Raw genomic sequence first — 26,277 nt, 5'->3', positions numbered from 1 at the left:
GTGCTGGAAAACCTAAATTTTGGGTACTTAAATTTCTTGAGTGGTTAACGCTGTTGTTCAAATTTCCAGAGATACTAAAGTTGTTTCTAAGAAGGTTATTTTGCTGGAAGTTTTCGCGGTTTATCTTATCGTACACATGTGCTTGAACTTCTAACCATTTCTGAAATTCAACTAAAGTAGCTGGTGTTTGGATTGATGTAATGGTGTGCTCTGTCCATTTGAGGAGGATGTTATGCGGGACTTTTTCTTTAGCTTTCGTCATAAGTGTTGAGCTCTGTAGGCCCGCTGTGTATCCCAGGTATTGGAAAGCTTGCACTAAACGTTTCAAGAACAAAGCAAAGGCCACAAATTTTTGCTTGTTATAGTCATTAGTTGATTTCCAGTTTTCCAATTGATTTATGAAGGCGTTCACCACTATTGTAGGATCACCAAAATATGACATTAGTTCGTTTAAAGCTGTGCTATAATAAGCAGGATCACACGAATAAGCTTGGATTACATCTTTTGCTTTGCCAGTAACTGCATTTTGCAAATAGGTGATACGATGTGTGTCGGTGATACTGGTGTTGTTATGTACGAGGCAAAAAAGTTATTTATCCATTCGTGGTACTTCAATGGGTTGCCATTAAAGTTTTGAATTGTAAGAGGTGGTAACTTTATTGAGTGTTTACTTGTTGAATTCTGGCAATATGGAGCTGTGTTTGAGGAGGTCCGCGGTAAAGAATTGATTTCAAATGAAGGGTTTTTGAACCTTTCATTTGATATTGGATTCAATACGCTGGAAAATTGATGTGAATGTGGTAATTGTGGCTGGGGATTTTGCTCTAGTGAAGGCAGTGCTTGTGGGGGAAACGTTGAGATTGAAGAAGCTATGTTAAGATTTTCAGTTATTGTTTTTGAACAGGCGGTTTGTTGAACACCAAATGGGTTGACAGGCTCAATGCCTACGGTATTAACTTGTGACTGTGGCTGGAATTGAGTGAAGTTTCCAGGTAAATTTTTATTCTCTGTGTTTTTCGATTCCTGTCTATTATGCAATGGTAAAGAAAATATGTTAGATGTTTGAAAATTGTATGCGTTTTGGCAGAAATTTTCGAAGAACTGATTAAAGTTTGTCATTGTGTTACTCAGTTCAATTGGTTGTTTTGTCTGTTGCGGATCAAAATCTAGATTCTGTGCTTTTTCTTGACTGTAATATTTGACAAAACTGAGATTCATCAAGCGGGGATTATGTGTTCCTTGGAATTGGGAACAACTCATGCTCTTTGGTTCAAACGTTTGCGTCTGAAACCGTTCCTCGGCGATATCTCGAGAAAATTCAGATAACATTCTTTTTGACTGTAATTGATTATTAAGGTTTTCCTGAGGAAAACGGTTTTGAAAGATATTTTGCGTGCTTACAAAACTGAGTGGCTGGATTGAATCATTGTCTGCTTTAAACTGCTGATGGTTGACTGTAAAATTATCTACAGCAGATAACGTATCACTGAGAGCAAAACGATCGGGAGTTTTTGCGACGGTCGTCTTTTTATCCGAGTGTTTTACTTCTGTTTTGGAATCGACTGTGTTATCGATGTTAATTGGTCTGAATAAACTTGTTGTACTCATTGCAATAGTAGGGGGATTCTCGTTGTTGCCATTTAAAAACTTTGACAACATTGGTTTGGTCCTGTGGCATTCAGACAAAAACAGGGATGGTTTCTCCGGTCTCGGTGGGAGAGGTGGTGTTTTGTTGTAGAATGATGAACGTTCTGGGTTGCTTGCTTCTGAAATCTCGTTCATTGATGGTGAGCATCTCCGTGAGTTTGGATATCTGGCAGTCGTATGAGTTGTTACACTGACATCATCGCGTATCCTAGTTGAAGATTGGCTGAGTAGTCCATCGTCATCTAAACTGTCAATTCCGTGTTCAAATTTCTCTAGCCGTGACAGAAGGATTGAATATCGTTCCATGACAGATGAAGTACTGCTGGAGTTCGGACTTTCTTTTAACACGGCATCAAGTGTTGTTTTCAGCTCCTCAAGATTTGATTTTGCTTTATTGATGAGCAGGGTGAGTGATCTGAAACTCTTTCGCTGATCAATGGCAGATTGTAAGAGGTCCAGCTTGCTTTTCAAACTCAGCTCTGCAATTTTGAATTTGTTTAAGGCGTACTGACAACTTTGACTGTTCTTCTTTGTCATCTTGCTCTTGTTGGTCTTTTTCGTACTAACAGGTAAAAAAAGGCTTCGAAACCGGAGCGACGCAAATTTCAAAGTCGAAAAACAATAATTATGACACTGTGAGGCTAATCAGCCCCAGTTTTTGTTGTTAAAAATACGACGCAATTTTTCTGAAGAATAGAATCCTATTGTTTTTTTTTGTGCTAAATCTAGCTAGTTTTATCTTAAAAAAAAAGAAAAATAAACGTGTGCGCGCGCTTGTTTCCTTATTTCAATAAACACGACCAAAGAATTGCTAAAACTTGGGGAAACTAAGATTTCCTTATGAGTGTAATAAGTGTATGGCTCTTAAATAGTTTTTTGTTACAATCTTTTACAAGTACAAAACCTTTTTTGAAAAAGGAACAAAAAAATGCTTAGAGGCTGCTACTGCTTAGTACCTGTGTTGAAAATGTTTAAAAGTTTTTTTTATTGCGGTGCGAATAGGCAACGTGAGCTACAAACAAGCAGACAAGACAAATCGACTTGAACTGGGGCTCGTTTGAAATTCTTTCCTCTTAAATTGAACTGCTTGCTTCTTGTTTTCTTTTCAAAACTTTTGAAATCTTTACTTTGAGAATTTCTTCCGCCCTTGTAACTGCTGACACTAAGTTTTGAAGATCATCAACTATGGTAACTACTGACACCAAAAATGCTCTCTTCTTCTATCTGGTGACTACTGAGAGCAAAAAGAGGGGCAAAGGGACTTCTTTCGGCAACTTCTGAGACCGCGGACAAAAAAGGAAGAGACGTTTGAGTTATCCTCAAGGAAGTATTTGTGTGAGCAAATTTAAGTGGGGAAATATTTCGAGCTTTTGATTTTCTTGCTTTTGTTCTAATGAGAAAAATGTTCTTAATTTTTCCTCTTTTTTTGAAGTTGTTTTCAGTGCATACAACCCCATTAACTAAGCGCGCGGCTAGTAGTATGCACAAACTGAAAGCAAAAATGTGATTGTCTGGTTTTCTTAAGAATAAAGTTTTGCAAAAGTGATAAAATTTACTTATCAGCTTGTTTTGAATTAAACTGAGGGGGTGCGATCAACAGGTTTTCTGGGACTAATAAATGTTTTAACCAAAACTTTGGGAAAACGTTTTTAATTTTTTTTTGAATGAAAGAAGCAATTTTGCCAATTTTATGTTGCCTCTTTTCTAAAAGTAAAATCGAAATAATAATTTTGAAGCTTGTATTATAACAAACTGAGGGGGTTCAATGAAAATGTTTTCTTAGATCTACTAATTGTATCTATCAAAACGTCAAGAAAAGTTTTTTTTTTGAGTTTTTTGAGTCTAAGAAGCAAATTTGCCAATTTTATGTTGCCTCTTTATTGAAATGCAAAATGGATAAACTAACTTTGAAGCTTGTTTTGTAATAAACTGAGGGGGCTCAATGAATAGCTTTTCTTGGATCTACTAATTGTTTATAACAAAATTTCAAGAAAACGTTTTTTTTTTTTACTTTTTTAACGTCAAAGATGAAATTGTGCTAAATTCAAGTTGCTTCTTTTCTAAAATGTTAAATTGATACACTAACTTTGAAGCTTGAATTATAACAAACTGAGGGGGCCCATTCAATAGATTTTCTTGGATCTACTAATTGTTTATATCATACTGTCAAGAAAACTTTTTTTTTGAATTTTTAAAGTCAAAGATGAAATTTTGCTAAACTCAAGTTGCCTCTTTCCTAAAATGTTAAATTGATAAACTAACTTTAATGATCGGATCATAAAAAACTGAGGGGGCCCAATCAATAGGTTTTCTTGGATCTTCTAATAGTTTATATCATAACGTCAAGAAAACTTTTTTTTGGAATTTTTGAAGTCAAATATGAAATTTTGCTAAATTCAAGTTGCTTCTTTTCTAAAATGTTACATTGATAAACTAACTATAAATCTCGAATTATAGCAAACTGAGGGGGCCCAATCAATAGATTTTCTTGGATCTACTAATAGTTTATATCATAACGTCAAGAAAACATTTTTTGAATTTTTAAGGTCAAAGAAGCAATTTTTGCCAAATTCTCGTTGTCTCTATGCTAAAAGGCAAAGTCCATAATCTAACTTTATAACTTGTATCATAGCAAACTGAGGGGCCCAATCAATAGGTTTTCTTGGATCTACTAATAGTTTATATCATAACGTCAAGAAAATGTTTTTTGAATTTTTAAAGTCAAAGAAGCAATTTTTGCCAAATTCTCGTTGTCTCTTTGCTAAAAAGCAAAGTCCATAAACGAACTTTAAAACTTGTATTATAGAGAACTGAGGGGCCCCAATCAATAGGTTTTCTTGGATCTACTAATAGTTTATATCATAACGTCAAGAAAACGTTTTTTGAATTTTTAAAGTCAAAGAAGCAATTTTTGCCAAATTCTCGTTGTCTCTTTGCTAAAAAGCAAAGTCCATAAACTAACTTTAAAACTTGTATTATTGCAAACTGAGGGGGCCCAATCAATAGATTTTCTTGGATTTATTAAAAACTTTCAATTAAAATGTTGGGATAACGTTTTTTGATTTTCGACCCTCAAAAAAGCACTTTAGCGACTTTTTCGTTTTTTTGTGCAAAAATTTTACATAAACAACTAGACTTTAAAAAAGTCAATTTAAGGTCCAACTGAGGTGTTCTATTCAACTACTAATTTTACTGTTATGTAGATTTTTTGCGACAAATTCAGAAAAATGTTTTTTTTTGAATTTTTCTGATCCAAAAAAGGCTATATCGTTTTTTCGTACAATCTATGTGTTTTTTTGCTGCTAAATGCTGACATGTGGTTTCTCATGGCTATTTCTTTCATAAAACATCGACAAAAGCTCGCTGGGGGACAATTTTCATGCTTTTGAGATTTTTGTCGCAAAAAAAATTCGAGTTTTTTTTTGGATACGTCTAACCGGGAAAGGGACTTCTGAGGTGACGTCTGGGACCTCGGGCTATCATCTCTTGGTGACGACTGCAACCAAAAAAAAGTCAGGCCTTCTTGATCGGGTGACGTCTGGAACCCTTGAAAAAAAAATCTCCTCGTCTTTGGTGACGTCTGAGACCAAAAAATCGTCTTGGGGGGGCTTCTCGTGATGCTGATTGTCTTAATTGTTGATGAAGGTGTTGTGTAACTGGGTAACTGGTCATCAGGTAGGCCCCTTTTGTTCGGACACTTGGTACGGTTTCTTTTTCTCTTTGTCCTTGGGGGGGGTTGATGTCACCCTCTTTGTTTAAGAAAAATTCCGTTTCAGAAGGTAGACTATGTTTCTTAATCACGGAGGTAGGTCTCCAAATTTATGTAATGAAACATATATTCTAGACTTTTGGTTGCTCATATTTGGTTGCGACTTCTTGTCAGATGTTTTTTGGAAAGAGTAACTCTCAGGTTTTTGGCGGTAGTTTTAATCATCAGCAAATGTCATGCTTTTCTTGAGTTCCAAAGGTCATTGGGAACAACTTTCATTCAAATAATTGTACCTGTAACTAGAAAATTATTTTCTCAACCTGAAGAAATCTAACCAGACAGTTAAAACACCGAAAAAAATGTAACCGTGTCGAGCGGTGAATTTTTTGTCGGCATTCAGCTGAAGTATTTTTGCGTTGTTTTGACGGGCTTTTCAATTTTTTCGAAAGCATCATCCAAATTTGTTCATCCCAGCTAAATTTTTGATTCGAGCACGTCAAAAAAAGAAATAATGACAAGGCCAAGACCATCTACAGGGTTGAAACCTGCTTAAGTCCTAAAAAGTAAAGGATAATATCTAAGGAAAACTGAACATCATATTTTAATCAATTGATGCCAAAGTTGCTAAAAAGCACAAACCGGTTAGATGCTCTATGAATTTACTAATAAGTAGTGAGGAGGATACCTGTTATGCTTTTGCACATTAAGTTCTATCCGATCTCAAGATATAATACAATGAAGCGAAAAAAAATTAAGGCTAGTCAAAATAAATTCCCAAAGATTTGAAAGTAATTATTTTTCAACTAATTTTTGTTAAAATTACAATCAATGCTCGACAACCAACAAAGTTATCTATATACTTTAGCGATAAAATGGTGGTATTTAAGTGATTGATATTTTTAGATCTGATTAGAAAGTGTCAAATTTTATAAACCGCCAAAATAAATCCTATAAAATATGTCGTGGTCGATAACACGGTTCAAAAGAATTCAATTAGTTGAATTTTAAATTAAAATTGGAACTGAAAAAATACAAAAATTAGCTCGTATTTATATTAGTTATCTATGCAAAAATATACAGAAAAAATTCAGATTAGCCGAAAAATATTTTACTTGATTGACATGTGAATCGATCTTAGTTCCGAATCCCGGAGGCGATTTTCTATTTTCATCAACATTTCATGAGAATCATATGTGACCTAGGTACAATCGAGTTCATCAATGGGGAGTCAGTGGGTGTTAGAATTAGGTGTTGGTGGGAGAATTTACTTCTGACATATGATTGAGAGGTGAATAAAATTATGATAGCGCCAAAACAAAATTTGAATTGAGTTTTGTTTTGTGGCCATTACTTATTGACATAGAGACAAAGTTCGTCAGGTAAGTTCTTTTGTTGTTCTTTGAAACTTTAATAAAGAAAGCTTCTAAGTTTGTTGATGTTTCTTTGAAACCATCACATCTTCCCTCCTTTTGTAAGCAAGTTTGTGGGTATATGTTCTCCAAATCTGTCGGGTTTTTTTCTGTTTCTTGTTGATGTTGATGATAGCTCTGGTGGTTCATGTTGTTGGTGCTCTGCAGCTGATGTGGCTGCAGAAGCTTCATCCTGATGTGAAAGTCCCACATCAGTGTTTTGAAGTTTCGGTTCTGATTGAGATAATGTCTCCTCCACTGCTGGTTCAGTTTTCAAATGGTCCTTGTCTAGCCTCGCAATTTGGCTGTCGCTCAATAGAATATTCTGCGTTAAGTTTTCGGGCTGTATGAAAGATGTGTTCGAGCCCTTCCTGATGATGAATCTAGCAGGAAGTGTCTTTGTCTTTTCATTGGCCTTGAATAGAAAGGGTTCGCACAAGTGGAAATCTGCAATTGCTGGTAGTCTCAATCTGCGTTCCAACAGGAGTTCAACTTGAATTTTGCTCGGCGTCTTTGATGTTTTGTTTTGAAGTTTTGATTAGGAATGCTCCAAATGACACATTAAGATTGGGACTCCAAGCTTGAAGTGCCGGGCTCACTGTCTAAACTGCTCTTTCAGCTAGTCCATTAGCTCTTGAATGATAGACGGTTGAATCCATTTTCTTAATTCCCAGTGATTCACACCACTTTTTAAGGTCACCACTTAAAAATTCAGGACTATTATCAGATACTAAAGTTTTTGGTATTCCAATTCTTGCAAAGATTTGACTAATATATACTTTAACTGTTTCTGTTGTTCTATCTCCCGCGGGGAAAGCGTCTATCCAGCAAAAACCAGCGTAAACAATTACGAAGACTTTGCCTTGGTCCTTAACATAAACCCAGTCCACGTGGAGCCGTTCCCAAACTTGGGCTTCTGGCCACTCAAAGACTGTTTTTTCCAGGCTAGGCCAGTTCATTTGGCAATTCTTCCTTCTCCTAACAAAATGTTGAATGTCTTGGGTAATGACAGGCCACCGTGCTGTCATTCTGACTGATGCCTCAGTTGCATTCTTCCCAGAATGTGTCTCATGCGCTTTTTGCCAAAACCAAGTGCCGTAGTTTGGGTGGAACCCTTCCTATGGCTTTTTCAGAGGCGTCATTTGTAACTGTTGCTTCTTTTTGTAAACTATATGACTGTACAAGGGGGTTAGCACATAATTCTTTTTTTATGTCTTCAATGGTTTTTTATTGCAATTTGCCCCATGATAATTCACTATTTCTCATGTCATTTAAAGGTAGCCTTATCGTTTTAAAATCAAGAATCATTCTTCCGTAAAAATTTGTTAGCTCAACAAACGATTTGAGCTGTCTGTTGTTAGTTGGTGCTTTTACATTTTTATTTTTTCAACAATTCTGGGTGCTTTCAATTTTTTTTTATTTTTTTCAACATTTCTGGCATCTAGTGCTATTCCCTCCTATGAAATGGAGTATCCCAAAACCAACGCTATCAACTGACTCTTTCTCATTAATAGTAAAATTTTTCTCACGTAGTTGACTTTTGACTGCAAGCATTCTTTTGTCGAACTGCTCCTTGGTAGTTTCATAGAGGAACACATCGTCTTGAAAGATCACAACAGCTTTGATTCCTTTGAGTTTTAATTCGATGCAATTCTGGAAGTTTGAAGCAAAGTTTTTCAATCCCTGAGGTAGTGGGCGCTTCCTGAACAGTCCCTGAGATGTGTTGATTGTGCATATATCTTTTGCCTCTTCGTCAAAGTTCAATTTGATAGTAGGCATCTGAGAGGTCAATTTTGCCAAAGTATGAGACCCCATGTAGGTTGTGGAAGATCGTCTCCATGTCTGGTATTGGGTAGTCCTCATCAATCACCTTGCCTTTGATATGCACTTTCAAGTCTACGCAAAGTCTCAGTTCTCCACTCTTCATTCTCTGCCACACCACTGGAGATACATTAGTGACTCCTCCTGGCTGTACCGGTTCAAGTATGCCCTGTCTGACCATCTGTTCCAGCTTCTCTGTGACCTTGTCTTGAAGAGGTAGAGGTATTTTTCTGGCTTTGCAGAGCATTGGCTGTGATCCTGGTATCAGCTTCACATGAGCTTTGTAAATCTTTATAGCAGGTAGGTGCTCAATTGTGATGTTGTTCACACCGTGCTTGGGTAGAAGGTCTCTACCAAGTAGTCCAAATTCTTTATCAGACTGCACAACTGCTAGTTGTTTTTGTGTGAGCCTGCTTTCATTCCACTCAACGTCACAAGTAAGTGATCCCAGAAGCGTTAATTGATGACCATCATGAACTTCGAGATGTTTCATCTTACCAACCAACTGAGGATTGCCAAGTCCATGTTTTTGATGATAACACTGTGCTGTCTGCACCTGTGTCTACCTGCAATTTTATTGTGCAATTATTTATTGAGATATATTCCCATGTCGCACACTTGCTAATGATTTTTTCTTTAGTATAAAACATTCCCATCTGCGATGCTGGAGATGCTTGCTCTGAAGAATTGTCTTCTTCTTCGCAAAAGTTATTCTGTTTATTGTACTTACCTGAATTTGGCAGGGGTTTGCTTCTACACATTTTTGAGAATTATTCCACATTTTCACAGGTGCTGAATTTTTTATTTAGCGGTCTAATAGAATGTGTCTTACCTCCACATCTAGTGCACATATTTTTGCATTTATTTGCCGTAAATTTTTAATTTGGCTTTCGAAAGGTCTTTCTGAAGTTAAAACCAACTTCTTCTTTCACGATAAAAGGCTTATTACCTGATGACGAACTTGCAAAATCCATCGCTCGACTTCTGAACTGTAAGCTCTTGGTCATTTCAGTAATCGACATTGTTGTTTTTATTTTAAAATCGTCTAGTAATCTAAATTTTCCTTCAGGGTCCCTCAAACCTAAGATAAACTCTATTTTCACCAACTCCTCTTCGGGGTTTGCAGCTGTTTTGAGTTTTTCGAAGTCACAATAGCGTGTTTCTTCTCTAAGACTTGCTAGGAAATCGTCGCCTGACTCCACTAAACTTTGCATTACGAACAGAAAGTTAGCACCTTCTGCGGTTACTACTCTCTCTTTAGGGGAGAAATATAATTTTGAATCGCCAATCTGATGTCTTTTTACGGAGTGTCTGTTAAATTCCTAAGACTAATTAGGCTCCCATGTTTAATAAGTGCATCTTGTCCGCACATACTAAGGAACAGATTGGTTACCTGTAGTCCTGTACAGTACCATCGGTGTTGATTTTGTCCTCTATCTTCTCTGTTCGACATTTCGCCCCAAAAGACAAAATCCACGCAGTATCTGATTCTGCATTCTGTAGATCCAAAATATATCTGTCGGTAGTTTGTCTGGACACCATTGTTGTGGTCGATAACACGGTTCAGAAGAATTCAATAAGTTGAATTTTAAATTAAAATGGAACTGATTTAGCTCTTATTTATAGTCGTAATCAAAAATTAGCTCTTATTTATAGTAGTTATCTGAGCAAAAATATACAGAAAAAAATTTAAAATAGCAAAAAATGTTGTACTTGATTGACATGTAATTAGATCTTAGTTCCGAATCCCGGAGTTGATTTTCTATTTTCGTCAACATTTCATGAGAATCATATATGGTCATATATGACATAGCAACAAAGCTCGTCAGGTAAGTTCTTCTGTTGTTCTTTGAAACTATTATATAGAAATCTTCTAAGTTTCTTGATGTTTCTTTGAAACCATCACTAAATAAAAAAAATTTCAAGTTGCCAACCAATCAAAAATTGGTTTCGTAAAAACCCTATGCCACTAGGATCCCTGATTTTTTTTATTTCTCTCACGAATTTTTTTTTTCATAAATTGTTTTATCACAAAATCTACACATAGTTTTCATTTTTTCATTAAAGTTTTAGAGCCACTTAAAATTTTGAAGATTATAATTTACTTCAAGCCAATAACTAATTAATGTAATTATGTTCTAAATGTTCCATGAAGAGAATTAATATTAAAGAATAAACAAATCTAAAAATGCTCATAATTGAGCAGTTTTCAAATAGTTCTTTCCATTTAGCCGGTTCTAGATGATGAATTTGATTTACAAATCGTCGGAATAACCACGCTAATTGAATGGGGAGAGTACAAGATTCGATGCCAAATATTTACTTTGCACAAATTTTTTTGCCTTGTTTAGTTAAAAATATCTGAGCAATTTTCTTCAACGCGTTGTTATCTCTGCTGGCTGGCAAGCTTGTGTCATTTGTGATGAAACATATTTGTATTTTTGACCAATATTTAATAGCTTCCGCATCTCTTGTTAAAAAATGAACTTTTAATGTTATTTTTGAAAACAGACGGTTTTTTAAAAAAAATTTCCGCTAGAAATCCAACTGATGACATGACCACCTCGCTTGCCTTTTTTGCACTGACGCACTATTTGTAGTTCCTTTTTGTTTGAATTTCAAATGACGAACATTTCTCGTCTTATCGTGATCGAAAGAATGTTTAAACTTAAACTTTCAATCATTTTTGTAATTGATTTTTTAATCAATTTTCAGTAAAATTTTCTGTAAAGTAAGGCAGAAAAAAGTCATAATGTTTATCAAATCCTCTTCAACAAAAATTTTTGTCTACTGTGATTTTCTGATCTTTTTCGTTATCACAAAGTTTTGAAATTGATGATTTACTACAGTTTCCTCAGAACCAATAGGATTCACGACAACGATATAATTGTGTGAAAAATCGACAAAACAGAAAAATTTTGAAAAATGCAGGCTACGTTTTTTTTCCCGGAACGTAAAAAAATTAAAAGCTCCGCAAGGATCCAGCTAGTTTTTCAATAGTTTTTTAATTTAGTTGTACACATTTAGGTACCTGAAAAACAAAGAGATCATTGAAAATTTTTGTTAGTGTCAATATTTGCTCTGTAGATTAAAACTTTGAATATCTCTTCGATAATTAATTCAGTTTTTGTGGGCTTTCTAATGGTACCACAATAATTTTTCTCCACGAAAGGTATCCAGCAGCCAAAAATAGCTAAACGGGAAAAATAAGGCTGGTATAAAGCTCCTGTACCCATTCCAGCGAGGGCTGAAACAAAAATCATGATTGGAAAGCGTTTTATTTTTATAGTGTATTTTTCACATGTAGATATACGAAAAACCCCCTATTGACGATGACGAAAAGTCAAATTGGTCAACCTAAAAATTGGCATTTTGAAATTGGTATTTTGAAATTGGTACTAAAAATTGCTAAGTTTTGAATTAATGTATACGTGCAAGCGATTCATTAATTGCTTGATGAGATAAGATTATTATATGTCTCATTCTCAATAACTCTTTTTAGGTTGTTCATTTCTGTTCTGCAGTAAATTTTTTGCTTTAGGTTTTGTAACAACCCAACTGTGGTCTTAGCAAACTCGATATACTGTAAAAAGAATTAGAGCTTATCAAACTCGAACCTACTTTCTCCAGAACCGCAGTCAAGCATGCTACCGTTGCACCACACCTGTGTGGAAGCATCTAGTTTGTTAGCTAAATATACAACAGGCTGGGTTATTACAATTTCATCGCCCCTTTCTTAATGCGCGAAGATTCGTGGATATTTTTACCTTTTGTTGGGAGCCTTATTTGTTGTTTGATTTTGAGGGTCATGCCCTCCATCTTGTGATAAATCCGCACCGGCACATACCGAAGTACCACAAGTACTAACTCGGCCAGATTGACTTTGGCTCGAATCTTTTATTGGAATGCGATCAATTCCAAGAAAGATTAATTTGATGTCTTTCCTAAGATTTTGTTCCCTCAATGTGAGAATGAATAAAAAATTATGCCCTATTTTCTTCATAAGTCGTGGCCGATCTTTTTAAGCCTTCGATAATAGATCTCATCATTTAAATTTCTTGCAGAGAACTTAAACCAATGTTAATCTATTTGCTATTTCCTGTCTAAAAACCGGTAAAGCTCTTAGAAATTTTTTCAAGTTTTTTTCATCAGTGTTATTTTCAAAGAAATTTTGGACATTTTTCTCTCAAAGAAAAATGAATATAATGAACCAGAAAACAACTCTCGGAATCATTTTGAAAGATTTTTCGCAACTTTTTCTCTTCGAAGAACAATGAATAGAAAGGAACCAAGAAAGAAAACCCTTTTTTAACGTTTCCTCTATTGGTTGAATAATTCGGAAACAAGAGAACAAAATCTTGGTGCTGCCTAATGCCTGCAACAATGAGTAGGACGATTGACATTAATGTTAAGTGGATCAGTCCAATGCAACCATTAGTATCTGCGTAGTATCCGCTCTCCAAACTGGCTCCAAATCCGTTTCCTCTTCCAAAGCCACTTTTTTTTTGTTGCAACCCTATTTTTAAAACTAGTCATAGTGATTGATCCCCGGCGTCGAGAAAAAAAAACTGTGCCTGGGTGGAGCTGTCGCTGCTAATAATTGCTAAACATGTAACAAATGCGGTTAATGGGGTGAATAGTTGTAAGAATTGCGGTTTTTAGAGCTGAATGCGTTGAAATTAAAAATTTCACCGCTAAAACCCGCACATCTTACGTAATTCACCAGTAAAAAATTCACCGCAAACCTTTTTTGCAAAAATTTTTGTGAAATGTTTATATTCACTGCTTTTTGTTGATACTTATGAAATATTTTCTTTACCACATAAAAGGTGAAATAAAAAATCTCACTGCTAAAAATTGCTAATCTTTAAGAAATTCTGTGCCAGAAACTGCAAATTTTACAAAAACTCAACGCATATGCTTTGCATAAAGAGGAGAGAATCTGATTTTAATTCAAAAAATAAGTATCGTAGAAGTCCGACATGAGGGAGGTCAGAGGTTCAAATTCGGGTTTGAAACATTTTTGGCTGGGAAACCCTGTGAAAGCGGTGATAAAAAAATTTCACATGTAAAAAACGCAAATCTTTTGAAAATTCACCACTCTGAACCGCAATCAGATGAAAACTCGTCGCTTTTACCGCATTAATAGTGAAAAATGCGGGAAACTGGCGGGACAAATTTTTCTCACCGCTGCTCACTGCAATTATTGCATTAATTTTTCGACAGAACTTCAATCCATGTACCAATGGAAATTTCAAAAAAAGTTTTGATATGATCCCTAAGTTTTTCTTTATAAAATTTTCTTAGGTTCACAAGAAGTTTTCTTTGCGTTAAGAGTACGTAAGAGTACTAATACGCTGTGCACATTACACACGTTGATTAAAAGTCATGTATGCTTTTGTGCGTTTATAAAAATCTGCGCAACGTGTGTGTGTGTGTGTGTGTGCTTTCGTGTGATGCAGGGTGCGTGTATGTTATAGTTTCTATGTGTGAAAAAAATTTAATATAAAAAACACTTAACATAGCCGGCAGATTGCCGGAAAATAGCCGCGATAGACGCTTGTGGTCTACCATGAATTGAAACTAAAGAAATCAGATCGACCACCAGCTTTTTAATAGACCACTAGACTTTTTGGGTTAGGTTCGGAGTGTCAATTTTATGACACATAATTCTATGAGGAAAAGTCCCTAACAGAGCTTTTTCAAAATTGATATTCGAAATCAAAAACGCAAGAGTAACACTCAAGAATTAGGGAATATGAGTTTGGCACTACTTAGATGCAGACTATTGCTCTTTAACTAGTAAATGTTCATAAGTTTTAAAGTTCCATAAGTGAGTTCAGGTGTAATTTTTTGAGTGAGGTAAGTCACGCAGTTGACCTAAAAGCAGATATAACGCCATTCACAAAAATTTTAACTGCAAAGCAGTCGAAGTCACAGGATTCATTGAAAAACTCAATTCCAAGAAGTCAGGTCTTTAAAATTATTCGTCGTCTTCATCAAAATTATTGATGGAGACGACGAATTAAAAACAAACCACGATATCCCCAATAATAGCTGCTATCGCTTCGCGGCTATTAAAAAAAAGTTAGTTGATTTTTCTAACAAAATTCCCAAGTAGCTGTCATTTTCAATTCTTATCATTGCGGTACAGACGCAAACCATTTTGTCTTTGGTTTGAACAATAAAGTTTGTTTTTCACATATCACTAACAATACGCGAGTCCTGCTCGCATTCTATATTTTATACTTATGAACTCTGACTTAGCTAGCTTTCATATGAGCACTCTGTGGTCTTCAATGTAACAATTGAAGTTTTGTGGTTTTCCTTTTCAGAAACACAAAAAATAACAAATAGGCAAAACTCGTAAAATAACAGAACTAGAGTGGTAGTTATATGACCATTTTATTATCGTAGGTGATATACAGGATTATATTGGGCTCATTTTAATTTTAATCTTGAAGGCAAGGAATTGTATTTTACAAGAATAAATAATTTCGACTCCGCGTTCTCCATGATCTAGCGGTAGGAAAACAAAATTAATTAACAAATGGGCGGAACTAAAAATGGGATAAATATCACTTTCCCAATACAAACAAGACATACTAAGAAACCAATGTAGGACACAAAACACTACTAATTTTTGAGAATGAGGTGAAGTTTATCGTTTTTCACTCTACAGTCCAACCAGACGGGTATCAACCAGTTGAAAAAAATTACTGTCTCAATTAAACACTTTGTTTGGCCCTTCATACTTCATGGTTTAATTTTACTGGCCAACTCCTCAACGACCAGGCAACCCCTACCCCAGAAGGACATCGATAATTCTGTCTCCACAGGAAATGCGATTCAGACTTTTGGAAACGCTCGTCCAATGGCGTCGGCCTAAACTCTATTTGATGTTCGAATCTAAAGAGATTGAAACAAAATCTATTTGTTGATTGATCTCTCTAAAACATCTATGCTTTCTAAAGTAGCTATGCTTTAATTACACTTTTGAAATGAATATTGCAAATTTACCTCAATCCCTATTCCTTTCTAATTTAAAGGTAGGTTCTTTAAAAGTGCATTTTTGAAAGATTCTCCCATGTTTTCTAATCTCCGAGTCTAATCCGACCTTCTCCAAAAATTCTAAGAACTTGGAATAGTAAAAAGTAAGAAAAAACTTAGCAGGTTGATTTTGAGTCAGAAACTTGTGTTTAAGAAAATGGCCCGAAAACCAGCCGTATTTATACTAACTTATCTGTTCATATCTTCAGATAATGGAGTCCACGAGTTTAATTTAGCCGATCAAGAATAGCATTTACGACCTGAACCTGACTTCAAGGGTTTTTGATTATCCGTACGTACCAAGTGAGGCCCAAATTTTACGTTCCAGGGCTTTTTGTTCACAGCTACGATTTGAATAAATTTCTAAATATAATTTCAGTACTTTTTCGAGGTGTTTCGTTTATAAATATTATTGGGTCCGAAAAGTGTATTGGTTCAAATTTGATACCAAGTTAGTTTTAGAAAATCTTTTTCTAACTCTAATCTTGATCTTTACATACAACTATATATTTCTCCTATATTCATTTGTTGGTTTACACGGTTCATGGAGAAAATTTAAGGTGGATTGAAATTTTCATCTTCTTTTGTTTTGTTTAATTCTTAATTTCGAGCTTCTGCATAATGCATGCCATTATAAATTTGTAAAATGCTAATTATAGTTAATTACATTTCATTGAAAACGAGGGGGAGGGCTGTAGAGGGAGGGAGGATTTAGTTTCAGCTTCAAATAATATTCTAATAACTTCTAGATTAGGCAAGAGAAAACAGATCATGCCAAAATCCAACAACAGATGTAACGAAGAATGCCAGTGTTGCCCAGAATTGATTTTTGCCTCCTCTGAGCATATTGTAGTGTAGACAGAATAAAGTAACAAACAGCGTTCGAAGTAGAAACATGATTGGCATGAAGAAGAAAACAGGAACTGTTGAAAAAAATTTTCAGTTGCCACATCTTCCGATTATTCTTAAAACAATAAGCATTGTGACGGGATCTGAGGGAGAGAATTTAAATTGAAAATAGATCTTTGCCGAATTTGAACCGTGGTTCAACATACATGCAATTATAAATAAACTCCCTAACTAGTTTTTTTTCGGAAAAAAACCGCTTATTCCTGCATATTCGTTCCGTGCAAAACCCATCTTTTTGCATATCTTGATCCAATTCTGATGATTACGTTTTAATTTTTGTGAAAATTGGATCCCCTTTTAACCAGCTGGTTAAAGTTTCAAAATCAAAAACAATATTCATAATCTCAATTTTTCTACAACAATTTAAATCCAGATTCAAGGCTTCCTTTTCCACTAATACAAAAATGTCTTCTGAGTTAACTATTTTCATACAGTAGTAGTTTAAGTTACTGAATCAGATGCTATTCTGACGTAAGCAAAAATTTTGTGTTGTTATTTTTTGGGTACGTATTAAGTTTCATGGTTTTTGAGGGAAATTTATTCCAACTCTGAATTCTTACTTGCTTTAGGGAACGGTTGCTTCGTTTTGGTATCTGAATCTGAGTTGATTTGTTCTGCTGTCTTTTCTCAACAAAATCTTGAGCCCCAGGAATAAAAATTACCAGTAATCAATGAAAAAAAACTTTCAAAAGTGCAAAAAATTCACTGCTCAGTTTTGAAGCACTTATTTGATTGATTGATTGATTAATAATTCTGCTGCTAATATGGCACACTTCGCTAAAATATCTTTGAATGTTTCAAAACACCTTTTAAATAGCATGTTTGAAACCTCCAGATTATTTATCTATGCATTAGTTGTAATTAAAATGGCTTAATTGTTAATATTTTTAAAATTATTTTTACTAAGATTTAAGTCTAATATATTCAAAAGCTAATTGAGACTGTATAGCTAGGACACAATGATCAAATAACCATTTTTGGGATAATTTATTGAGTTAAGTTTAAGAAGTTGAATAAGAATCAATCGTGATTCCCAATAATCTGAATTGTTCTTTACTTTAATTTGTTCACAGTTGCTTCACCAAAATCTTTGTTATCTCTAGAAAGAAAAACAAATAAATTTTTGTATAGATTGTTTTGGTGTTTTATTTGAGGTAACCGTTACATTTATTCAAAACTTCAAAAGGATACAATTTTTCGTTTCGACAGCGTATCAATGTTTAATATAAAATCTACTCTTGCTCACAATTGAATAATTTTAAAATCTCCTTGAACCTTTGCCTTAAGTTCATTGATGTAAAGAAAGACACATGAAAAGCTAGAACATGGTTAATTAAATTGGTTAAATTTTTAAAATTACTTTCTGTCTCCAAAAACGTACTAATCAGTTTTTATGTTCGGCAAACTCATAAGCGCTTGATTCTTTGAAAACAATTTGATGAGATATAAACAGAACGGTTTTGTCATAAAAACAACTGCAAATAGTTATTCAAAGATAAATATTCTGTAAGACTTCAACTAAACGCAAAACGGCATTTGTGGACAATATGTCTCCTTGAAAACCAAAACAAATGATTTCAGGAACTTTTTTGTTTAAATGCATTTATTCATTTGATTAAGCAGAAAACTTTCAAAGGTTTTTGCGAAGGTTATACTAGTAAAAATGGGCTTTTAAATGTTGCATACTTCCTCGTTTCTTCTGAGAATTAATCTAACCAAAGCGAATTTAGAACTTTCCGATATATAACATTTCAGTTAGGCAGGTGTTAAATGTGAACCTAGGTAGGTAAATAAGGCAGGTAAATGTCCTAGATGTCCTATCCTATTTTTGGCAGCTTCATCATCCCTCATGAGCGCTGAAAACTCCTCAACTATTCAACCATTTTGTGGCAACAGAAAACACCTGTGAATTCTCCTTTCTTCACGTGAAAGTCCCAAAAGAACATGAACGAATTTCTCTCAGGCACAGCATGTTCAGGAATATGTCTGAATGTCTGCCCCCCAAATTGTAAGACATAAGAGAAGGGGGTGGCAAATATTGTACGGTAAACCGGATAGTAAGTGCGCATTAAAAGAGTTTGATTGAGATCAAACATGTTGTCGTGGATGTAAATGTTAACAGCTACGAGAACGTAACAAAAATGGCAAACAGCCAGCAAAATCAGGGCTCCTTTTTGAGGGCATCCAAAGAATGCGGTTTAACGGTTTGTTCAAAAACCTGTCTAACGGTTTGTTCAAAAACTTTCCTTTTAAGATAGCTGATTTATCAGAGAAAAGTAAAATCTGTTTTTATTTTCAACTGATATGACATAAAAATTTGGAACTGATGATTTGCACGTGAGATCGATTTAGCTTTAGCAATTTGTGCCACAATAATAGGTAAAATTTTTCTTACTAAAATCACTTTTAACAGTTTCATAATTTTGCATTGTCAGCTGACATTCAAGCAAGTAAGTTTTTTTGATAAATTGTTGAAATTTTTCCGAATTTCACACCTCTTTACTATACATTTTGTGTATGTTTTTTTGGAAAGCCCTCGCGACCCAAATGACGAAATCTAATATGTATAGTTATAACAATACACATCCCTAGTGTCAGAAAGTTCAAGAGTAAGTAAATCCAATGACTACTGATCCAGAAAAACAAATAAACTAATCCCAGAGTTGCTCCTACCAGAAATCCAGGGAGTAAAGATACAGTGTAAAGTATCCATCTGGTTTGAAAAAAAATTGATTTCTAAAGCAATTTGAAATATTTCCTTCATAGCGTGGCTCAAAAGATTCGAACAAGTCTGCGACATGAAAGCTTAGAAAATGAAATTAATCTGGTTTTTTTAAAAATATTTTTAAGCCTTGAACTGTTTCGCTACGAAAAAGTTAAGAGATTAGTTTAACTAACCATTCAGCAAAAAGCTAAGTACGACAATCAAGTCGTATTGATTAATAATAAACTGGTTTCTGAAAAGTTTTTTCATAGCGTTTGCAGTACTGTTGAATGGCTAGAATTATTTCGCTGTCTATTAAAGATCTAATCATCAGTTCGTCGAGCAAGAAGAAAAGTTATCGAGAGACTAAGAAAATGTTGCGTTGTAGCGTGACTTTTGCAAAACTGCATAACTGATTTAAATAAAAAATGTTGAATTTTCCGGAAGGAAATCGTTTGCACGTCAGTGTGCACTTTTTTTTCGCCAATTTTTCGTAGTTGTGATTATTCATCGCACGTGGATCATTTCTAGCAAATGAGTCTAAGGCCTGCAGTGTGCTTTACGTTTCTATGCTTGTAGTTGGTTGTTATTTTGAGTATAGTTGGTGGGTACACGAACATATACTTTGAAGTTACTGACACAATTTAGACTAACCTAAAAAATCAAAACTGCTTTGAAAGTTCAAAGTGGCAAAGCAATTAGAAGGACGACTGGGTAACCGGTAAAAACTCGCATTCATTCGTGCAAACTGCCTCTTGTCTCTACGAACTATATCAGTAATAACAACCGTAGATCGACTGGAATCCTTTTTCTAAGTGAACAGCTACAAAAACTACCAAGTGAGGCGGAATTTCTTGATAAGACATGCATGATTTTGACAACTTTAAAAAAATTTGAAACAAGATTTTGCCAAGAACTTGAAATACCAAAATCTCATGGTAAAATTTGATGAGATCTTATCAAGATAAACCAAGAAATTTTCTTGACCGCTCCTGGCAAAATCTTGAAAACTCTTGGTAAAAAAATTTTTAGTAAAATTGCTTCAGATTTTTATGAATGTTATGAGAGCAAAAAAATATTAATTTCTTTTAGTGTTTCTGTTTCGCAGAATTCGTATTTTGCTTCTAAAATCGAGAACGGCAATTGTTTCAGCGTGGCAATGACGTTAATGTCCAGTTTTTTGTATTTGCCATGTTTTTTTTTCGAAGTTTGGAGTTGTATTTCCTTTAAATGAGTGCTCTATATCTTGTTTGTCTTAATTTAAGCACACTTGAAAAGGGGATTGCTTTCAACCGATTGTTTCAACAAACGGGTGATTATGCGCTCCTAAGATTCGAAACAGAGCGACATATGGTCCAAAACGTGTAATTAACGTCTGGGAGGGTACCCTACATTCAAGACGAGAATTGCCCAGTCATATTTCGACCAACTCTCCCCTGTGACGGTACCAACTAGTCATTTGCTCAATTTTTTAAGCCCGTTTTCATTGAGGAACATATTTGCATTATTATGAGGATTAAATCTGAGAAATATTATTTAATATTGCTCTCATATTATTGTAGGACTATATTCTTCTTGAAACTCAAAATTAACATTTTCAAATTGATTTTAAGCCTCAAAACGACTTTAACGGATCGTTATACCGCAAAGCGCACACTTCGCTTCTCTGCACAACAATAACAGTTTCCTTAGACTAAAATTAATTTTTCATATTTCTTCAATCATTTCAGATTAAACTCAAAACTAGACTTTCTCATTTATAAATCAGCCTTAATTTTTAATTGCCTTCTTTATCTGCAAACATTAATATGAGGGATTATTAGGCAATTATATAAAAATTAGCTATTCTTTAATAAGTTTAATTGACACTTCGTGGGCCCAGATGTTTTAGCCGACCCAAAAATCAGAAGACGCGCCAATTGGGCGACTGATTTCATCAGGACGATGTGAAAAAGAATGACAGAAATCATAGTAGAATACTTAGACCAGGTTATTAGAAGTTTTGACTTAATTTTTTTTGGTCGCAATAATTTGTTCGGTTGTGATTAATTCTTATCAAGTCCTAAGTGCAGTCGAGGCATGGCTGAAATAGCTCGTAGCTATAGCCAACTAATGTTTGTTTTATAAATAAGGTACTCTATATTTACCCGCTTAATGCGTTGGTAATGTTTGTGAAAAGTGGTTTTCAAACAAATATGCCTCCCTAATTTTTGGCTAAGAGGTGTGCGGCTAATTTGTGTAATGGCCAATTTGTGTAACAGCTTTTGTGGAGAACAGCAAAAAATTTCATTAATATTACTCGAGCAGCAAATTGTTCGGTGTCCGGAAAAATAGCCGACGTGAAAATTAGCCGAAACAGTCAAAAGAAGGAAAATTAGAAGAACTAATTTCATGAGATAATTACGTTATGCAAGAATAAGTGGGCGCCTAACTCGCTTACACATGAAATAACGCATTTGGCCCTACCTCGCGGGCCTCGGCCATGCCTCAGCAGCCTTTGGGACTTGATATGAATCTATCACAGCCAAAATAAATATCGCGACCGAAATTGTTTTTCTCACAATAACATTTGCTCGCTCTCAAATGCGATTGGTTATTATCTCCTTTTCGTCTAATCTTTCATTTAGCTAATTTCACTTCGGCTAATATTCACGGCACCAAAATGTGCATATTGTGTCGAATTCTACTTCTTTTCAACCCCGATTCTTTTAACCCCGCATATTTTAACCCCATATCTTTTAACCCCTCTATCATTTAACCCCTATATCATTTCACCCCTCTCTCATTTCATACCGCCAATTAGGAGTCGACATTAAGGCATATTTTGTCATAATTAGGTAGATAACTTAATCCCATGATCGGTTGTGATAGTTTCATATCAAGTCCCACGGGCTGCTAAGGCATGGCCATGGCTCGCGAGGCATGGCCAAATGACTATATTGCTAATTAAATAGTCCTTATTTTACAAAAGATTAAAATCGGCGTGAAATGATAGAGGGGTTAAATGATGGAGGGGTGAAAAAATCGGGGTTAAATGATAGGGGGTTAAATAAATAGGGGTGAAAAAGCGTGACACCATTGTGTCGTTATGATTGAATTGCAAACTTCAAATGATTCTGTCGCTTTTTTTCAATAAATGGAACCAAATTGTTGTCGCTTTTTTCAATAAATGGAACAAAATTGTCTTTTTCATATGCTCCTTAAAAAACAAATACACAGATAAAGGAAATATCTCCATTTTTAAACGCATTTGCTGCTCTCAAATTAAACAGAGCAAACGTTAGCGAGCTACAAATGGCGTAAATAGACGCCAAAAAGTAGAGCCCAAAATCTTGAAAATAAGCGCAAATTAACCCAGTAACAACGAAAATAATAAATAAAGCAACAGTGTGGCTGTAACTGAACATAAAAACGGGTATTGGTATCTTCCCCAACGTGTACATGATTTCTTGTTTCTCTTCCAGGGAGTTGAAAATGCGGTCAGGAATGTAAAAAGTGTCCATCAACTCATCTTTAGCGATAAGATACGAACTGGAATTAATTTGACAGTAATTGGATCTTTACAAACACCTTAGTTTGCTTGTAGTAAAACTTGGGCGTTTAGGTGGGTAGGGGGTGCTCGGACATATATATATATATATATATATATATATATATATATATATATATATATATATTGTGTGTGTGTGTGTGTTTGTGTGTGTGTGTGTGTGTTTGTGTGTGTGTGTGTGTGTGTGTGTGTGTGCGTGTGTGTGTGTGTGTGTGTGTGTGTGTGTGTGCGTGTGTGTGTGTGTGCGTGTGTGTGTGTGTGTGTGTGTGTGTGTGTGTGTGTGTGTTTGTACATATATATATATATATATATATATATATATATATATATATATATATATATATATATATATATACGTGTGCGTGTGTGCGTGAGTGCGTGTGTCTGTCTCTCTTTCTCTGTCTGTCTGTCTGTCTGTCTGTCTGTCTGTCTGTCTGTCTGTCTGTCTGTGTGAGCGTTTGAGAGTACCTGTGTGTGTTTGATATTTGGGGGGATTCTTCAGTTTTGTGCGTTCATCTAATGATGCATTATCAATGATGCATTATAGAAACTAGGGCGTAGATCCTATTGCTGTAAATTTCTTCCTGAACAGCACAATCAGTTTGATAGCCAGCATCACAACAACATCGCAGTAACCAGGCCAATTCGCATTGCTGTAGGCAAAATGATCCAAAACGTGAACAATTGCTCTCCCTTTTAAATGCTGTTGTCGCATCTTTTCAAAATGTTCCACAATTTGTTTCAACAGCTGTTGCGAGGGATGTGCTTTAAGATAAGAGCAGAGTTGAAAATTTAAGTTTGAAATGGTCTCATTATGGTTCTCACTGGGCGAGAGGAAGCAAAAAATTGTTCTTCAGCAATCAAAAAGTCAGAAAAAAAACTTACTTTAAAATTTGACGGGTCATTTATTGACGAGCCGGAGTTATAGCTCAAACGGCCAGCAAGGAAAATGTCTCATTTAATTTTTAAAATATTAGTGTAGTTCATTTTTTATTTTTAAAAACATTTGTATTTTTGTCGCTTCATATTACTATGATAAAAGTCAACTGCTGTCGATAAAAAATCAATCAATTTATAATTCTAATATGCGTTTGTTTGTAAATGAGCGTCGTTTTGTTTTTTAAAATCATTAACTGATCAACTAAACCAAGATCAACACAAAAACAAAAGAATCATGTCAGAAATGTTCAAACATAAATGTCAAAGAAATTATTCGATACTTTGTTATCAATCAGTATCTAAAATCAGAATTACGCTTCCGCTATCAAATTGATCAGGACGGATTGTTTCTATTCAATCCTTCAGTTCAACAAAAAATCTACATACGTTCAAAAAATTTTGTAACAGGGCAACAATGTATAAGTTTTGTTCTTTTGGAGCCCGGTTCAGCAAACTAGCTAGATAATCATGTCATTTAGAAAATTGAAGACAAATTTTCTCTTAGGTCCCACACTGCTGATTTATTTAACGGGAAGTTCTTGTTCCTACCCAGGATGCCGCCCACAATCCTCAGATAACTTAAAAAAATTCACCTGAGCAAGCTTTTCATACCCTATTATTTGAGTGTGCAATTTTGTGCTTTGCTTACGCTGACTAGCTAGGGACAAACTTGGGCCCAAAGCTCTAACAAGTTGAAAGGTTGTTTGATGGCTCTCAGACTTCTACTAAAGGGCTCTGGTGTCCGCACACTGCTCTTGACAGGTGCTGGAAACTCAAATCGAAATAATGAAGTGATTCAAGTAATCAATCAACATCCAATGAGTTAACAAAAAACCTAAAAAGTTAACAAAAAGAAACTAAAATTTAATTAAAGTTCTTATAATAAAAGATGGTTCACGACTTTATCTTTGTCACCAAACTCACTCAATTGTTAGATACTATTCTCTGTCACCACAAAATTTTATTTCAAAATGTCTCATTTATGCCACATGATCTAATCGCGGTTCACCGGTGTTCTGGTTTGATTAGGACGGTTCAACTCTCTCAATAATGTTGTTGCATTGACAAAATCTTTACTACAAGTCAACTCCTAAGCTTCAAATCTGTGATGGTACTGTTATGGTTCGACTTTTAGTAATATATCAAGCAACAAAGTACAATAATTGACAATAACGAAATAATTTTTTGATGTCACAACTAAGGACTACTCCAGGCCAATTTTTGTATCGTAATTTTGTTTTAACTTCAAATGAACAATCAACTAACCTTAACGCCTTCTCTTTAATCATTGCTGACGTTTATTAAAGCTATTCAACCAGGAGAAAAGCAGTATCAGACATCTGACACTACCAATCATTCAATCGATCAATTTCTCCTCTCAAGATATGAGCCATATTTAGAAGTTTATTATTCCCCCATTTGTATTTCGCAAGCATTTTCCCTAAAAGTGGTACTGAAGAGATTCGCCACGCGTTACGTACTAACTCCCCAAGTTTGGTTATGCTGGGCTGAAAACCTAAGAAAAACTTTTTTTAAACTCGGTCCCCCCAGAAATCTATGTTGAATCTGCGCAACTTCTAAAGCCACACTAATTTGTTCCACTTATATTCAGTTCGCCAGCTGGCGTTCAATCACTTTCAATAGCGACATTTTATGATAAAAAATAGGATATCTTAAGTTCAACAACGAAGCCATAGTTTCATGACATGAGATCGTCTGCAATTAGTTTTAAAGCTTCCTTGAACTCTGCCAAAATAAACAAAAAATCTGTTATATGCCTATTGAGCACGCTGAAATCATTTCTTTAAATCCAGGAGCCAGGTTTAAATTTTAGATTAAAAATGGATTTGAGATTAAAATTGCCTTTCAGAGGTTAAAAACACAGTCAATGTTCATTACTATAATTGGTACCCCAATATCCCAGTTTGAATAGGGTTCAGCTGGTGGAAATACTACAAAATTCATCGGCAACTAAATCAAAACAGCCAAAACCTGATAGTAGTTTATGTTTTAGTTATAAAGTTAGGACAAAAATCTCTGGCGCCAGCTTTCACAAGTTCATCCATGGAGATTGACGAAAGCGGTAAACACATCTTTCATCCTGTTTCAACCCCTAGAAATCAGGCATAGGGCACAAAATTGATAGGAAATTCGGTAGGAAACAAATACACAAAACTCAGATGCAAAATATTTTCATATAGCTTGCGTATATTGAGAAATTGGATGATCGTAAAATTATATCACATTGTTTTGTTTTGAAAAGAAACTCCGTTTTTTTGTCTGAATTTGTCTGAATGTGACATATTTTCCAACGTTCTGTAGAAAAGCTTTCGCTGAGTATAATTGCTGATTTAATTTTGATTACATATCAAACAAATAGTTTTTGGCAACTAAGTCAATAAAAAATTTCAGAAACTATCGTTTAAAAGAACATTCGAAAAATGAAAGTCGGTGAAAAACGTTTTTTGCTGAAACCATCTTGACAAAAGTATAAAAAATAAATTTTAATATTATTGTTTTCCAACCCTGAAATATGTTG

The 26,277-nt window shown here is 34.8% G+C and overlaps 2 protein-coding genes across 4 annotated transcripts in view; one reads left to right on the top strand and one right to left on the bottom strand.

Annotated features, from left to right (window-relative positions):
* The window catches only part of LOC142350643 (uncharacterized), a 28,058-nt gene extending 8,782 nt beyond the window's left edge, over window positions 1-19,276 (bottom strand). For 2 of the 3 annotated variants that reach the window (XM_075402554.1, XM_075402552.1), the window contains exons 1-5: window positions 19,089-19,276; window positions 18,449-18,715; window positions 16,412-16,559; window positions 12,955-13,050; window positions 12,354-12,530 (exon numbers count right to left, since the gene is read on the bottom strand). In XM_075402554.1, the coding sequence (XP_075258669.1) occupies window positions 12,354-12,405 (52 nt within the window). In that variant the 5' untranslated portion in view covers window positions 12,406-12,530; window positions 12,955-13,050; window positions 16,412-16,559; window positions 18,449-18,715; window positions 19,089-19,276. The remainder of the gene's footprint in view (window positions 1-12,353; window positions 12,531-12,954; window positions 13,051-16,411; window positions 16,560-18,448; window positions 18,716-19,088) is intronic. The other variant, XM_075402553.1, reaches the window with a different exon arrangement.
* LOC142350361 (uncharacterized) overlaps window positions 1-26,277 on the top strand; it is a 187,519-nt gene that overhangs the window by 12,916 nt on the left and 148,326 nt on the right. The window lies entirely within an intron of this gene.

This window comes from Convolutriloba macropyga, chromosome 12 (assembly GCF_964194025.1).
Source record: "Convolutriloba macropyga chromosome 12, txConMacr16.3, whole genome shotgun sequence".
Classification (NCBI taxonomy): Eukaryota; Metazoa; Xenacoelomorpha; order Acoela; family Convolutidae; genus Convolutriloba; species Convolutriloba macropyga.
The sequence above is the reverse complement of the archived record's forward strand: the minus strand, read 5'-3'. Positions and strand labels throughout refer to the sequence as shown.